Source organism: Ptychodera flava, chromosome 7 (assembly GCF_041260155.1).
Source record: "Ptychodera flava strain L36383 chromosome 7, AS_Pfla_20210202, whole genome shotgun sequence".
Lineage (NCBI taxonomy): Eukaryota > Metazoa > Hemichordata > Enteropneusta > Ptychoderidae > Ptychodera > Ptychodera flava.
This window is the reverse complement of record NC_091934.1, coordinates 35,167,010-35,183,296: the sequence shown is the minus strand read 5'-3', so window position 1 is coordinate 35,183,296 and position 16,287 is coordinate 35,167,010. Positions and strand designations below refer to the sequence as shown.

General features: G+C 35.9%; 1 protein-coding gene across 3 annotated transcripts in view; it reads left to right on the top strand.

The window, feature by feature from the left end:
* The window catches only part of LOC139137402 (xanthine dehydrogenase/oxidase-like), a 64,097-nt gene that overhangs the window by 17,724 nt on the left and 30,086 nt on the right, over window positions 1-16,287 (top strand). For 2 of the 3 annotated variants that reach the window (XR_011553381.1, XR_011553380.1), the window contains exon 19: window positions 1,771-1,829. Coding sequence is in view for 1 of the 3 variants with exons in the window: in XM_070705466.1 (XP_070561567.1) it covers window positions 1,771-1,995; window positions 3,189-3,322; window positions 7,473-7,647; window positions 8,491-8,682; window positions 10,060-10,205; window positions 12,829-12,910; window positions 15,143-15,367 (1,179 nt within the window). In the remaining 2 variants the exon portion in view is untranslated. Of the gene's footprint in view, window positions 1-1,770; window positions 1,996-3,188; window positions 3,323-7,472; window positions 7,648-8,490; window positions 8,683-10,059; window positions 10,206-12,828; window positions 12,911-15,142; window positions 15,368-16,287 lie in introns of those variants that run through there. The other variant, XM_070705466.1, reaches the window with a different exon arrangement.

Sequence of the window (16,287 nt, the reverse complement as noted above, 5' to 3'; positions counted from 1 at the left end):
AATGTTCGTAACAAAGGAAATTTGCATGTCTAACAGGTGGCATGATGAGACCATCTTAGTTGCTGATAACTTTATCTTGACAAGTGTGCAATTTTTAGCACCTCCAAACATCGACTTCTCATTCAATTTACTCTTGAATTTTAAACATAATCAATAATTTTGGAACATAGTTTTAACAAATAATCCTGAACTTAAATTGTAAGTTAAAAATTGTTAAGAAACTGATAAAATTGAAAAAGCCTTTAGCAAAAAATGTCTGAGTGAACAAATCAAAGGGAATTGTGGGTAGCCTCACTTACTGTGTGTCGTCCTTGTAAATTGTGACTGCATAATGATATGCACACCAACAACCCCATACTTTTTGTCGATGACATTGCAAAGATCAATCGTCATGGTCATTATAATTTACAACTGTTGTAAGAACGAGCAACTAAAGATTGAGGGGACGCAGAGTGTGTGATTGCATATATTAAGGGGGTCTTGCTTACCGATTTTAAGAATTGGATTCAGCCCGAATATAATAATGGTTCTGGTTGAATAGACAGTATAAGCCAATACTCTGTAAAAAGCAAGACTTCAAGTAGAGTTTGACATTATGTGCAAGAGGAGTCGCAGTGTTAAGATTTATCCCACACAAAAATCACCTCAACCATGTCGGCTGGCCATGGTTTTTACTTTGATCGTTCGCGCCTTTTTTGTCTATGCAGTTGTTGGTTCTGGACCAATATAATGTACCTTAAAACACGATAGGACATCCATATAATGTCATGTCGTCCTTGTAAATTGTGACTGCATAATGATATGCACACCAACAACCCCATACTTTTTGTCGATGACATTGCAAAGATCAATCGTCATGGTCATTATAATTTACAACTGTTGTAAGAACGAGCAACTAAAGATTGAGGGGACGCAGAGTGTGTGATTGCATATATTAAGGGGGTCTTGCTTACCGATTTTAAGAATTGGATTCAGCCCGAATATAATAATGGTTCTGGTTGAATAGACAGTATAAGCCAATACTCTGTAAAAAGCAAGACTTCAAGTAGAGTTTGACATTATGTGCAAGAGGAGTCGCAGTGTTAAGATTTATCCCACACAAAAATCACCTCAACCATGTCGGCTGGCCATGGTTTTTACTTTGATCGTTCGCGCCTTTTTTGTCTATGCAGTTGTTGGTTCTGGACCAATATAATGTACCTTAAAACACGATAGGACATCCATATAAAAGCAACGGGCATGTTAATTTTACGGAATGTATTTCATACCTTTTTAAGAGCACATTTGTCCAGTTCTGAGATGAACAGATCAAACAGTGAATAACCAAATTTCAAATACAAAAGGTATCCGTCACTTTCTTGGCTGCATCGTTTAGCCGATAAATTTAGCGATCTTTAAATCGATGATTCTCAAAATATTTATGGAAGAGTAGGAGAGGGCATGATTTTGATTGAACCTGCTCATCTCTCGGAAACATCTAAAACATCCTTAGTGTCTATGTAAATCTGCATTTAAAGTGGTTATTGCAATCGATATTAATGATTCTAAGAAGTGACTCTCTCGAATCTTAGACATTCTATATCGTCTTCCGTCATTTCATATAGAGCGTAAAATGTCCTGGAAATATTAACCATTGCTTGCACTTTTTAGCGAATAGATGCTTTTCAAAGCTCACAAAGTTGACTTTGCTTTTTTCTGTTATTTTCTAGACCATGTTTACTACTTGTGCAATTATGATTCTTTTGCTGATATTCTATCTTATTCCAACAGGATTCAATTGAAAAAGGATCATTTTACCATGATCGAGACATTGATTTTGAAGGAGGCGATATTTCTGCAGGCTTTGCTGCCTCTGACGATATAATAGAAGGTGAAACACGATTGGGTGAACAGGAACACTTCTACATGGAGCCCCACTCTTATCTTGCAATTCCTGATGTCGGTGAATACACCATGGAGTTACATGCAGCAGGGCATGACCTTTGTTCGTTGAAGGTAAATATGAATCATGCCTCGTTTTGAGTGCAAACATTATTGTACAGACTCTACTGCAAATGTCAAGATTGTAGCACAGATTTGAGAATCATTCAAATAGAGACACTCTACTTCAGAAGCATAAACATAAAGAAAAGTGGCATACAAAGATACGCCAAGTTCATATAATTCCTGAATTGCGATATACGAGCGAGATACACGGTACAAGTTTTTATGACGAAAGATGGTCACCAACTAAATGGCAATGCAGGTGAGGACCCTGCACACGTGAATCAATGTCAACTCATGGTCTTACATTCTTAATTTGACTTATTATTTACCATACATTTTTCAGTGTCAGCATGTACATTGTGTTTTGTATGCATCCATAATGAAAACAGAAATACACTTTCATTACCGTCCTATAATTTGTAGAAATATACCATGAAAGACGGAGCAGTCTGAGTTTACTCACAGTGGGCCAATAACCACACCTCCACTATCAAAGTGTTTAAAAAACTACCGAAAAATGCTTTCCTCGATAGAAAGCCGCCGGGTACTTCAATTTTATTAAAGTATTACCCCTATTCGATCATTTTAGGACTGTGGCATAAGGTGAACGGCATTATTTTACTTGATTTAGACAGCATGTGAAACAAAAAACATTATTGACATTACGTCACATTTACGTCAAAATATATGGCAGAAACAATGAAAAAGTAAAGGTGCATTTGTCACCTGTCATTGTCATGCAATTATTGCACTTAAACAGTCATTAACCCTTTCACCACCATGGTTTGTCCAAAATCCATTGTTTTCTATGGTAAAGTTGGACCTGTACAAAGGGAACTGGGGGTGAAAGGGTTAATCTGTGAGTTCCCATTCACACCGCTTTCAAAGAATACGTCAAGAACAATGCATCATTATTGTCAGTGTGCTGCAGTTCCACAAGAATAATTCAGACTGTTCTCTAAGCACCCTGAAAAGGTAGAACTTTTTGCCAATATGTCCATTGCGCTGGCATTGACTGTTTTGAATTCCTGGTAAGCAAACGTCACTTTTATCACAGCTGTTGTTAATTTTTCTGACGGTCGTACTGTTTTTGTCCTATTGCTCTACGTTTCTTATTTGAAAACGCTCGTTTATCAATGCATAGCTGAGGCAGTAATATGTGTATTGTATTGTAATCTGGAGAATATACATCTCTTTTACAGTATGCTATTGCAAACGCCCTGGGATCCGATTACAGTAAAATCAACTGTAAAACTACCCGTCTTGGTGGTTCATTCGGAGGCAAAGATTCCTATGCAATTCTGTTTGGGACCATATGTGCAGTTGCCGCTAACACGTGAGTCCGTCAATGAATCTGTAATGTGATTTGCACGATGAAACATGCCTGCTGTTTCTCATCGTTTTTCATGTCAAGCATTCGACACCGAACGAAAGTTGATTGCATCGATATTAAGAGTGTGAACGACATGATCGTTGGACACCGCACAAATGCACCAATATCTTTTGTTAAACCAGTTTCTTCCTTGTTCAAGGTAGGCAACCATAAAGATTTGTTGAAGGTTGAATCATGACTTGAAATGATATAGATTTTAGTTAAATTTTCAATGTGACGTATGCTATTGATTTAATTAGCTCACGACGTATTCACACATGTGATATGAACAGACATCGTATATATCTCTGTTTGTCTGTCTGCCTGTCTGTAGATACGATATCTCAACAACGGTTAATCAGATTGTAATGAAATCTTTTACACATACGTTGTCTGAAAATTGCAATAATAGGTTAAAAACTTTATGGTTGACTCGCATGTATTGCACGCACTAATGTGCATAATTACTGATTGTAGGGAAATGGGCGTACATTAGGGATAGCTGCACACAATTTAAGGAGACTTGCCCATACACTAGCAGGGAAAGATATGTAGAGTTTAAATGAAAGTTAATTGCGAATTTTCTTTTTTGATGAACATTTGTGCATGCAATAAGGGGTTTGATTGCTTAACGGATCTGAATAAGATCTTGCACATAAATCATCGAGCCATGTCAAGAATGAATTTAATTTTCTTTTATGTTGGTTGAGCTTGCTTAAGCTATGCTCATTTGCATAAGTATTTTTTCTGCGGACAGATATTTTCAGAATGACCACATCGAGTGTGATGGATCTTGGTACAAATTTTTGGTCACAAAAACATTTGATAGTTTTCAAGGTCATACAGTATTTTTACCGACGATATGGAATATTTTCATATTAAGGAACGTTGACAAAATGAATATATATATTTGAAAGGTCCGGACAAAGGTCAATGAATTTTTTCATATGGGTCAATGATGCAAATATACCCAATGAGGTAAGTATTTATCACTTGTAAATCAATTAAGTAAATAATATTTAACTTAAAAGCCTTATATCTACATATACCTGACGAAATCTGATGCGACTAGTACATACGTCGCACTTTATATGTATGAGTGAAACAAAAAAACAGCTTTGCGGTGTAATCTCAAATAATTGGTAATTTGCATATTTAACGATTTTTTTACAAGGAGGGATATATGTCTAGATTAATGCAACCAAAATTGATGAAAATTGCGTCATCAATGAAAGTACAGTTATGTGACCGCGATGAAAGGCATTGAGCGATATATATGTCTCGAAGGTCAGGGCCAAAGTCCTATGAAAGAATGAATGAATAAATGAATGAATAATATATAAATAAATAAATAAATAAATGAAAATTATAAATAATTTGCATAATTAACGATCTTTCTTTAATAAGTCTATAGAACTTGAAGCATTTTTTCAAAGATGGTGAAACATGCCATATAGATTTGAGATATAGTTACATATCAGTAGTGAAAGATATCCTTAACCTGAGGGACTTGCCCTAAATTGATGAAAGTTGTTATATATATTGATGACAGAATGATGCAGCAGTAGTGAAAGTCATGTACCATTTTCATATAAGCTCATTAGTAACTTGCATATTTAAGAGACGTACTTAATCAAGAATAGATAACTGAAATGATGCATGTCTAACACAGTTTGATTACTTAAGTCCGGATGTAAAACCTACAGGACGTCACCAAAGTTAATAAAACTTGCTTTGCATATTAATGATATAATGATATAGTCGTATTGAATGATATTAAGTATTTTCGTGCAGCTGTTTAGTGTTTTGATTATAATAAACTGTCCTAAGAAGGAATTTGAAAATGAAGGGATATGACCAAAAGTTTATAGCAGCTTATTTTTAGTTTGCATATTTAATCATATCTTTTATATTTGCGCTGCACAACAATTTTACTTGTGTCAACTTTTTTGAAGATGTAAATATATGGTTTACGAAATCAAAAAGGCGAACTGAACTATGAACTACAGTTTCATTTAAAATATCTCAAGTATGTCATCACCAAACTTGATGCTAGTTATTAAGGTGGCGTGTTAGCTGTGATATCGCAGCGGTGCTGTGGCGTCTATCGAACTCTCTCGGGTCAAGGGTCATCACCACAGATCCGCTGCGAGCCATCTCATAGACTTTTTTGGTAGTTTACTACGACACCGATCGGTGCTCGCAAGATAATGACATATGTTAGTCTTTGAATAAATAAACTTGTATCACCTTTATCATTGACTATCTAAGACTCATTCTTTACTCCTGCAAATTTTCTGGACGATAAGAACATGTATTTTCAACCACTTTCCCGTGAGCCGTCGACGGTTTCTGCGACGTTTGCCAGCTCGCTCGTACAACTCACTGAATACTTTGGAGATCAAAAGTTCAAATTTCAGCAGAACCCGTCGACGGCTCACGAAAAACAGTTGAAAATACATGTTCTTATTGTCTAGGTAGTAACCAGGAGTAGAGGATGAGTCGTGGATAGCCAATTATAAATTGGGTACAGGTTTATTTATTCAAAGACTAATACATTTCATTATTTTGCGAGCTAAATCAGCGACACCGATCGGTGTCGTAGTAAACTACCCAAAAAGTCTATGGGCTGGCTGGCAGCACTTCTGTTACAGTGACCCTTGACCATAGCGTGATCGATAGACGCCACAGCACCGTTGCGATATATCTCAGGCAATAGCATGTTGAAAGACATTTTCCAAGTGTCAATTTAAAGACAACGGCAACAGATACTGAAACACGGAAACATTTTCTGTTAACATCTGGCAGAATTTTTCTGTGTGTCTGACTAGTTTTATATTTTATGATAACACATGAATTTATATCGATGATGGAAGGTAAAACTTATTATTTAGTATTTAGTTCTTGTTGTTGAGGTTTAAATTATACCGGTATCATGAATACTAGTAGTTCTCACCGTTTTCGTCTTTTTGTTAGAGTGAGATCTCAATTTTTTTGAACTCGAATTTGTTGCGCAGTGTAGGACCTCATGATGGCAGTTTTAAATGTGACATTATAAAAATTGCCTTTATTTATTTATTTATTTATTTATTTATTTATTTATTTATTTATTTATTTATTTATTTATTTATTTATTATACTTTCTTACTGGCATACATAGATTAAACATAAAAGACGGAAAAGAGACATAAAAAATAAAACAACTTTACTGCATGAAAAAACTCTCAGTACAATAGTTGAACAATAGAATGTCAAAACTAACATAGTAGCAGTGAATGGTAGAGACAAACACTTCTAACACTGTACAACCATACATTAAAAAGGAGAATAAAATGTTAAAGGACAACAACAAACAGAAAATTGATTGTCAAACATTCACATAATAAAATCAGAGAAAATGTCATATAAAATGTCACACAGGAGCAAAATAACGTTGGTTGGCAACTGTGACAGCGACATGTTGTTATCCATGTACAAGTATCAGTGGAATTGAAATGATTTTAAATTTCTGCTGACAGAAAAAAATCACTTTTGATTAAAAAGAGTTACACTCTCTGAAGATCTGGGGTTTAAATTTTTAAATAGTCGTTACTCGATCTCGTACTGGGATAATTAGAATTAGAATTATGAAAATACACAAAGTCATCTTAATTTACATCACAATATCCATAAAAACACTCATAGACTCGTGAGAAAAATTAAATCTGCTATTTCTCTTTTGCATGTTAGGGCAAAAGGTTAAATTTAGAAAGCTTGTCTTTGTAATCTAAATTCGCTTGGTGAAGGATGACATACCGTATAGCCCTTCGTTGAACCCCTTCCAAAACCTTTATATTCTGTTTTGATGTACCCGCCCACAAACAACTACAGTATTCTACGCCACTCCTAATTAGGGCTGAATACAAAGTCTTACTGGCATTCTGCGGAGCATGGAAACCCAAACACCCTTTATCATACCTAATTTACTATTAAATATCCACTTTTAGGTCAATAATTTAGATTCGATATAACTATCGAACATCAACGGTTTTTCCAAGCCATGACACTCACTTTTACACTATAGTGTTTTCGCACCAGTAAGTAATGGATAACTACTCTCATGATACTTTTGTAGTGTGAAAAAACCCGTAAGGCTTGTTTTGGAAAGGGATGAAGACATGAAAATTAGTGGCAAGAGAATGGGTTGTCTGGCAAAATACAAAGCGGGCTTCACCAAACAAGGAGATATCAAAGCAGTTGATTTGCATGTTTATTTCCATGGTGGACATACAGAAGAACACCAATTCTTTGTAAGTATACTTAACTGTAATTATTTTCCAAAATATAGCCTTTAAAAGAAAGTTTATTGTGCTTTCACTGATCTTTATTAATTTGGAATCAATCAGGCATTTTCATTAACACATGAACATTTAATAAAGAACCTTATGCACGTCTTAAAGAGGAGAATATAAGTCCCATTTATTTTCAGAGAAGACATTAATCCAACTGTAGATTACAAGCAACGAAAGCGTTTATTACATGCCTCGTATATCGAACGTCGCGCACTCCATAGCATTCGATGGTAACTCGTCGATGACGTCGCAGGCCGCATAGTCATCCCTTGACTGAATGTGAACTGGAACCATTTTCAACTTGACAATTTTTGGATGTAAAAGTGTTGAAATTTCATGTTTTGCATAGGAAATCCAATTTTTAGAAAAGTTTTGCATAAAAATATTGATAAACCGCATAACAGTAGTTTAAATATACCAATGCGCCATTCGACGATGAAAATCGTTCCATTTTTAACGGATTTTCGTCTAAGTTGGAAATAAAGCATTTGATTATCATTTGCCAATAAACCTAAATATTTTGAGGGAAAACTGTGTAAGAGAGGCATGTAATGAAAACATTATAACCCAAACAAGGGACTACGTACCCTCGGGCAGGGGACCATTTGCCCTCCTTACACGGGCAAATGTTCACCCTACCATCGGGCACATAATCCCATGTTTGGGCGATAATATATATTATTGTTTGAACTTTTTGTGTGATTTAAACCTTCATCCTGTTCAAATATACAAAGTACTTCTATTAATTGCAGTCCACAGATACAGTGCCATTTCAAATATTTTCTGTTCATCTTACGACAGACTATGCTATGGGCTTATTATAGTTTTGGCAACGTGTACAACATATGTAATCTTCGATACGCGGGACGTCTCTGCAGAACTAATATGCCAAGTAACACTGCTTTCAGGGGATATGGCCAACCTGAAAGTGTATTTATCATGGAAAGTTTGCTGACACAGATTGCTGCAAAGTGCAACATAGGTCAAACAAAGGTAATGAAAATTCGATTTCCATTCGCAATACTGTAAAATTATTTGTTCATTGAGCTATAATGTGCATTAAGGTCATCTATTATATTTTTACAAAACCTTGGCTTCCACTCGTGTTGGTTTATTTTGAAGCTCTTTTCAGTAAATAAAATTTTCACTGCATATTTTTTATGCGAAAATTGTAAAGTAACTTTTTTTCATGGGATAACAAACTGATGTCGACAACTGTTGAATTCAAATTGTCAGTCAATTTACGGTTATTTCCATTTTGTTTATTTGAAAGACGACGATTGAAAATGTTCTTTTGGAAAATTTTTGAGCAGAAGTTTAAGTCCTCCACTTTCGAGATGCATCTTACATTAAACTGTATTGTTAGTTGTCAACCACTTTCTTTAAGGGTGGGAATTTAGCGGAGCGGTGATTAATAACAGGGAGCCGTAAGTTGTCAGTTCGAATCCAATCAATAATATACTGAATTTTCTAGCCTAGGTTTATAAGCTCTGCTTGCGGACAGAATTGTCCCAGTGGCTGTCTTTCGGCCAGTTAAGCGATGTATAAATTGATTTGGTAAAGTTTGTGAGATGTGAAAGCGAGTGTGTGATGTGAGCACTTCATGGACTCTACAGCGTGCGAAGGGGTCGCAGTAAGAAAAACAACGGTAATAAGCATACCTCGGTTATTCAGCCACGCCCGTGGAGGATGGCAATTTTGACTGTGATTATGATCTGATGTTGTGAGTTCGAATACTATCAAGAATTTACTTAATTATATACCATTATTATTATTAGACTTTATTTGAACTCGATAGCATGTTGAGCCAAAGACTCTTCTCACACAGTGTCGAGATGCAAGAAAATTATAATATGCACATTAACAAATATTAAAAAAGAACGGGGAAAATACATTAAGACAGCAAGTAAAAAACGGCAAAATATATAAAAGCCAAAGCAATGGCTTTAGACTCGAACAAGTAATAGGAAATTACAATGTAAATTTCACAACAATTTAGAATTACAATTCAGTTGAACACTTGTCTTTGTTCTTATGATGTTGCAAATTTCAGATTCGAAACAATGGATTAATCTTTTTCTAATGTTTACCTTTTCTCAAACATGTACTCATCTTTAATCCTACTAGTTGGAAGTATATGATGACAGATCAAGTACTCCTAACTGTCTAGATATGAAAAGGATACCTTGCAAGGGAGTCGCCATTATTTTATTGGCTATTTATTCAAGTCTGTGCTTCAACAATTTATTGATAATATCGTAAAATATCAAATCATGTGTTTATTGATAGATTATAACCAATTAATCACGCATGCTCTAGCTTTAACGCACATTTTATTTGTTTCTTCAAATTACAAAAATGATTTTTCAGATCAGGGAAATACAATTTCAGAAAGAAGGCGATTTGACTATCCATGGGGACCAGGTGAAAAATTCTTGCATAAATCAATGTTGGCGTGACTGTCTTTTGAGGAGTGATTTCTATAACCGCCAGGAGGAAGTTCTAAAGTTCAATAGGTAAGATAACACATTTACTGAAACAGCTTTGTGCAAGGCCTGACAAGTTAACAGCGACACTTTTATTTAAATACGTTTATGAACAGGCTGCCAATGGAGTTTGCTTTTTGTAACCAGAAGAGCTGCAATATTGTGAACGAGTTGGAGCTTCCGCATATTTGCTTTGGTGATACTGGAAAGGAGACTATCGTCATAATTGAATCTGGATATTAAAAATGTGTTAATTGACCGTTTGTTGCATCTTCTGTAAAGTGTTTCCGTATGTCACTGATATGTCTGATATGCATCTCTGGTGATTTACATAATGTAGTTACGTGGTTGTCTGTAATCATTGTGTTGCCAAGGAGAGCTCCAAGGTTTCTGGAGCATGTTGTGTGTATGATGGTAAAGCCATCAATTCGCAACAATAATATGTTCACTTCATCAAGATTTGCCAGCAAACCACAACAATAGTACCTCTGTCTTGTCCGAGTTCAGCTTGAGCACGATGGTGGTCATATGGTCGTGTATCTCTACAATAGCATTTTCCATGTTCATATTTGTATAAAATTAGTTTGAAAAAAAATATGGCTGGAAACCATGGGTATAGAGATTGAACTTTTTCGTATATCTTCGAATGATGTTGCCAAGTAGTTGGGTGTAAATTGTGAACAAGACAGGCTCAAAAACAGAACCGTGACTCGCACCTCGATAGGTATCTTTTCTTAGGTTTCGAAAACACGATATTTAAGCGAACTGTTGTTTGTCGATCTTTAAGTTAAGATTAAAACCAAGCAACAGTACAATGAACACAATCATGTGGAATACACGGTAGAGCAATATTAATCTAACAACGTAGCCGGCTATTGAACCACTCTTTTTCGGCAGTTGAGATTTAGCCGAGCGGTTCTGTCTGTGGCCTCTCAGCTAGGCGACTGATGCCGTATGTTGTGGGTTCGAATCCGATTGAAAACTAGCCGTATTTTACAGCTCTGGTACGGCTTTTGGGGACAAAGGTTGAACGGCGGAAGGGCGAGGCGGACGTGCGAGGGCCCTGACGTCGTACCACCGAAGTTCGCAAAATCCGTATCAGGGCCGTAAAGATTTAATCGTATACCTAATGGAATTATATGAAGTTAATATAAAGATTTATAGATCGAAAATTTATCGGAAAAGTGACCGCCGCATCCCGTCATGTATTGATATATATTATGACATTATCGTGAAACTCTGAGTAACGTCTAAGTCCAGTTTTCTACTTGTTGTCCATTTTTACCCTACATTATGACATTCTGTAGAATATTTGTAGAATAACGTCCGTATACTAACCAAGAGTGAGGCGTAGATCGATATGTAAGAAGGGGCGTGGTGTAACCATGGACGTTGTACGCCCATGGTACAACTTATCGTAAATTTCGTTACAACGGCATTGAGATGCGATCACCAGCAAAATGTTCAATTGTTCAATTGAAATAAATATTGTGCCTTGAAGTTTTTTCTTAGTATCTATGCTAATAAGTGATAGCCTGCTTTACACTGAAATTATAATATATATATATATATATATAATATATATATATATATATATATATATATATATATATCAGAATTATTTACAATAAAGATCAAACATCGGGGAGATGTGCTATACTGACAGGCGACGAATTGTGTGTTTGCAGTAGCTAGTCAACATGTACATGACACAGCATAGTAGTACCTAGTACCTCTATACGCAAATAGTATGTAAACCAGCACGAACAAGTGCAAATATCACCGAAACTTCTGAGGAATAAACTCAATGATTGCAAAGGATTAAAGCTTGACATTTTAGCGAAGATATCCTCACAGCTATTAAACTCTAATAGTGTTTGACCATAGAGGATGAGGTTCAGCCTCTGCTCCAAAGAAAGAAAAGAAAAAAGATAACAGTCTGTCACATGGCAAATACACTACGCATGTAAACAATTTACACACACCCATAGACACGGCCACAGATACACATCACACACACAAACACCACACACAGACACACAGACACACAGACACACAGACACACACACACATATATATCTATATCTATATCTATATCTATATCTTTATATATAATTATATATATCGAAGTATACAGATGTCCTCGTGGAAAATTACAGTGCTCGATGCTAAGCAGAGCATTATAAATAAACAAATTACTTCAATATCACTGAAGTTTCATGCATCCTGCAATCCTTAGATAGAAGTGAAAGGATTACTAGCTTGACCCACTTACATATATGACTGGGACGAACCATTCTATTTGCACCACCTACAAATATATAAATATATATATATATATATATATATATATATATATATATATATATATATATATATATATATATATATATATACCGGGGTGTATATATATATATATATATATATATATATATATATATATATATATATATATATATATATATATATATATATATATATATATATATCCCTGGTGAAGAACATTTTGTCGCCATTCTTCATGAATCGAAAACATGAACTTACAAGCAGACATCATGAACGTTACTAAAGATGCTTACTCTTTGCTGTGCAAGCATGGCCTGGTTTAAGCACGATCCGCCAGTTTGCATTAATTTATTTCGTTCATTTACAGAATGCACAAATGGTTGAAGAAAGGATTAGCCGTAGTTCCTGTTGCTTATGGCTTTGGACCACCTTTTAAGAAAGGGGGGCAGGTAAGAAAATAGCGCTTTGCGTGTTCGGTATCTTTAGTTATTACAAGCAGGTAAGAAAATAGTCCTTCGCGTGTTTACTTTGATTTAATTCCCATAAATCATAAAAAGTCAGAACGTTCAAGGGTGTTTATGGGTTGAAGGTGGTATGTACGATTAATTCATAATACAGTGAGAACGTCTGAATTAAAAAAAACAAGTGTTATGGAGTATCCGAAATTAGACAAAGATGCCAAACTTTAGAATGAAAAGTGTCCTTTACTGAATGACAGAGTAATCGTAGCAAAACCGAATCTAGATGCGTTGGACTGGCCCGTCGCAAACTTTGCTTCAATGGAGACTGCACAATTGAATGCGCACTGACATTGTAGGATGTAAGAAGGCACGAGCCTGACCGGCGTGCTCGAACAACACGCTCACTGAACGGCTATGAAAACCCTAAAATAGCTTGAACCAACGACTAAGACAAGCTCACCAAGCTTAAGGCTAATACGAGATGCTCCCAAAAGTGATGGCACAGGTTTAAATCAGAGTAAAAGACAAACAACGGTTAGACACAAGTTCAGCTGAGCCACAGTCACTCCATTCCCGTGACTGAGCACAGCTTTGAAAACACGATTTTCACTGCATGACATACAGATCTAGAAGTCCTTAAATATCAACAAAAAACATAGTATCTCCACACTCAAAGTCAGTGAGTGTCGGAATTTTACAAATTTTCGCAAGTGATCTAAATCCTGCCTTGATATTACGGCATCAGAATTACACTCTGCTCTCAAAAATTAAAGGTTCCCAAACCTGAGATTCGGGAAAATGTTTAATTTTCTGAGCAATAGGAGCAAGAGCGATGTAAAAGGTCAGTGACTTGCGAAAATAGCTTTGCATCATTCAAAAGATGGTATTTTGTTTGAAAATATAAGATACCAAATGTTAATAATATATAGTTGATAACAGTGTATCAATATTAAAGATTCATAGGTTATACCATTAATACTGCAGAACAACACTGGATGGAAGCCATTTCAAATTGATTAGGAGCACAGAAAACGATATTTGTTCTGGGAGTTATAATCTATAAATGTCATGTAAAGGTTTTTGATTATGCAAGCCTTACCTATGTCATTTCTTTGCCTATTACTTTACCCTCGGTATCTCTGTCCAGTCCATATATGTTGATTACGCCCCCTGCCTTTGTTCCCTTCTATCGATCACCAACGCTTGGGACTTATCACGCCGACCAAATACTCGTTAGCAGTTCATCAAGTAAAAGACGGAAAGGGAGAAAGCTCTAAGGGTCCGTGGCTGGAAGATGAGAGTGAGCAACCCGGACACTTAATTCATTCATGCATAGATAAACAGGAACTGAAAACAAATGCTCAATTTAATTATTCGCAAAGCGAAACAGAAAAGAATGGAAAACCCATAACTTGACTGGCCTTTGTCACTGGCTTTTCTCAAACGCACGCAACAGTTATCAACTGTCTAAATCATCACTCCACGATCTTCAAGTAAAATGTACTATTACATGCATCAACATGTCAATTTGTGGCACGATACCATCCAATATGGCCGTCCGACCACTTTGTCATATCTACTTTCACAGGCCATCAAGAGACACCGCGCAGACGCATTGTACTGATATCATTCAAACTTGCTGAAAAGATAATGTACAGCGACATGCATATCCACGCCAATTTACATTCAATTGCCTCACATATTTAATGCTGGCAGGTGAAATTTTGTCACCATTTTCTGACATAAACAGCCATTACCAGAGATACCTGTACAGATCTTATGCAAAGTTTGTCAATGGGAATACCTCTAATAATACAATGGCAGACACTTGCATGTCAATTTGAATAACGATGTGATCCAATGTCGATACCATACATCCATTTCGTTGCAATTTTTTCTGATAACCAGCCATAACTTAAACGAGTCAGAACCGATTTTAGTAAAATCTAACACAAGGACATTGTAAAATGATTTTAATGTGAAAATAACTTTGTGTCATGAGTCATACTACGGTGACACTGAATACAAGCAAGAACTCAGACAAACAAAACAAGGCTGAACAACTTTCAAGAGCATTTGATCTAGTAGGTTCCTTTTGCGTATTCACCCCCTTCTCGTGTATGTTGTGTGAACCTTCATGAAACGCATCTTCACAAGAGTAAGAAGAATATATTGTTCTGATTGCTGCTTACTGTATTCATTTACATTTTCCTTTAACAGGGATTTGCATATGTCCAAGTGCAAATGGATGGATCTGTACTGATAAGTAGTGGGGGAGTTGAAATGGGACAAGGACTTCATACAAAGCTGATACAGATTGCCAGCTATGAACTTGATGTACCCACTGACTACATTTATATGTCGGATACCAGTACAAACGTTTCACCATTTTTTGCGGCAACTATACAAAGTGTTTCTACAGAGGTTTCCGGAAAAGCAGTAAAGGTATGTTATGACATTGTTACGTGCAGAGAAAACGAACAAAAGGGTGAACTCAGCAGTTTCCGTTTAAACAAAATTTATTACGAAAACAAACTAATTGCTAAGTTAGGGACAGAGTACAAGCTTTAAAAGTGTACAGACTACTTATCTCAGCTGGGACGGCAAAGCTCCAGTCTCAGAGTTGTAACAGTCAGTGGATGAATGAACAGTCCTTGCAGGCTTGCAGCTGCACAAAGTCCACAGTATAAATCCAGCGTTGGCAGTGAAGGTCTTGAAAAGTCTTGAGAATGACTACTGCTGGAGTTTAGTAACACACAAGAGACACGATCCCAAAAGTCTGACTGGAAGCTGAGCACGTCCCTTTTATAAAGGCATATAAGAACAATCTAGAACTTTATTGACATGCTAATTACTGTTCTAAAATTATCTCCCTTACACAACTAATCAACTTTCCAGAACATTCCAAACATGACTAATTGAATTCAAGGTTGTGAGGTCATCAAGGGCAGTGACCTTGAGAATGTTCTAGACTAATTGAACTCAGGTCATGATGAGTGTGGGGGAAATGACCTACATAACACACCCCCCTCTTCAAAAAGAAAATTTTTCAAAGAAAAATCTTTCTTTTACAAATGTAATCTTGAAAAGGATTTAAGTACTCAAATTTTGTTTTACTCTAAAGTAAAATTTCTTGAAAGTGAACAATAATAAACTCTAAATACGAGAGAGACAGTCTGCAATTAAATTGTCTCTGCCTTTGATATGTCTAATGTCAAGATTAAACTCCTGTAACATTAAACTCCATCTAAGCAATCTCTGATTTTTGCCTTTAAATTTCTGTAGAAATACAAGAGGGTTGTGATCAATATAAACCACTATTGGCTGATTTGAAGAAGTAACATAAACTTCAAAATGCTGTAAAG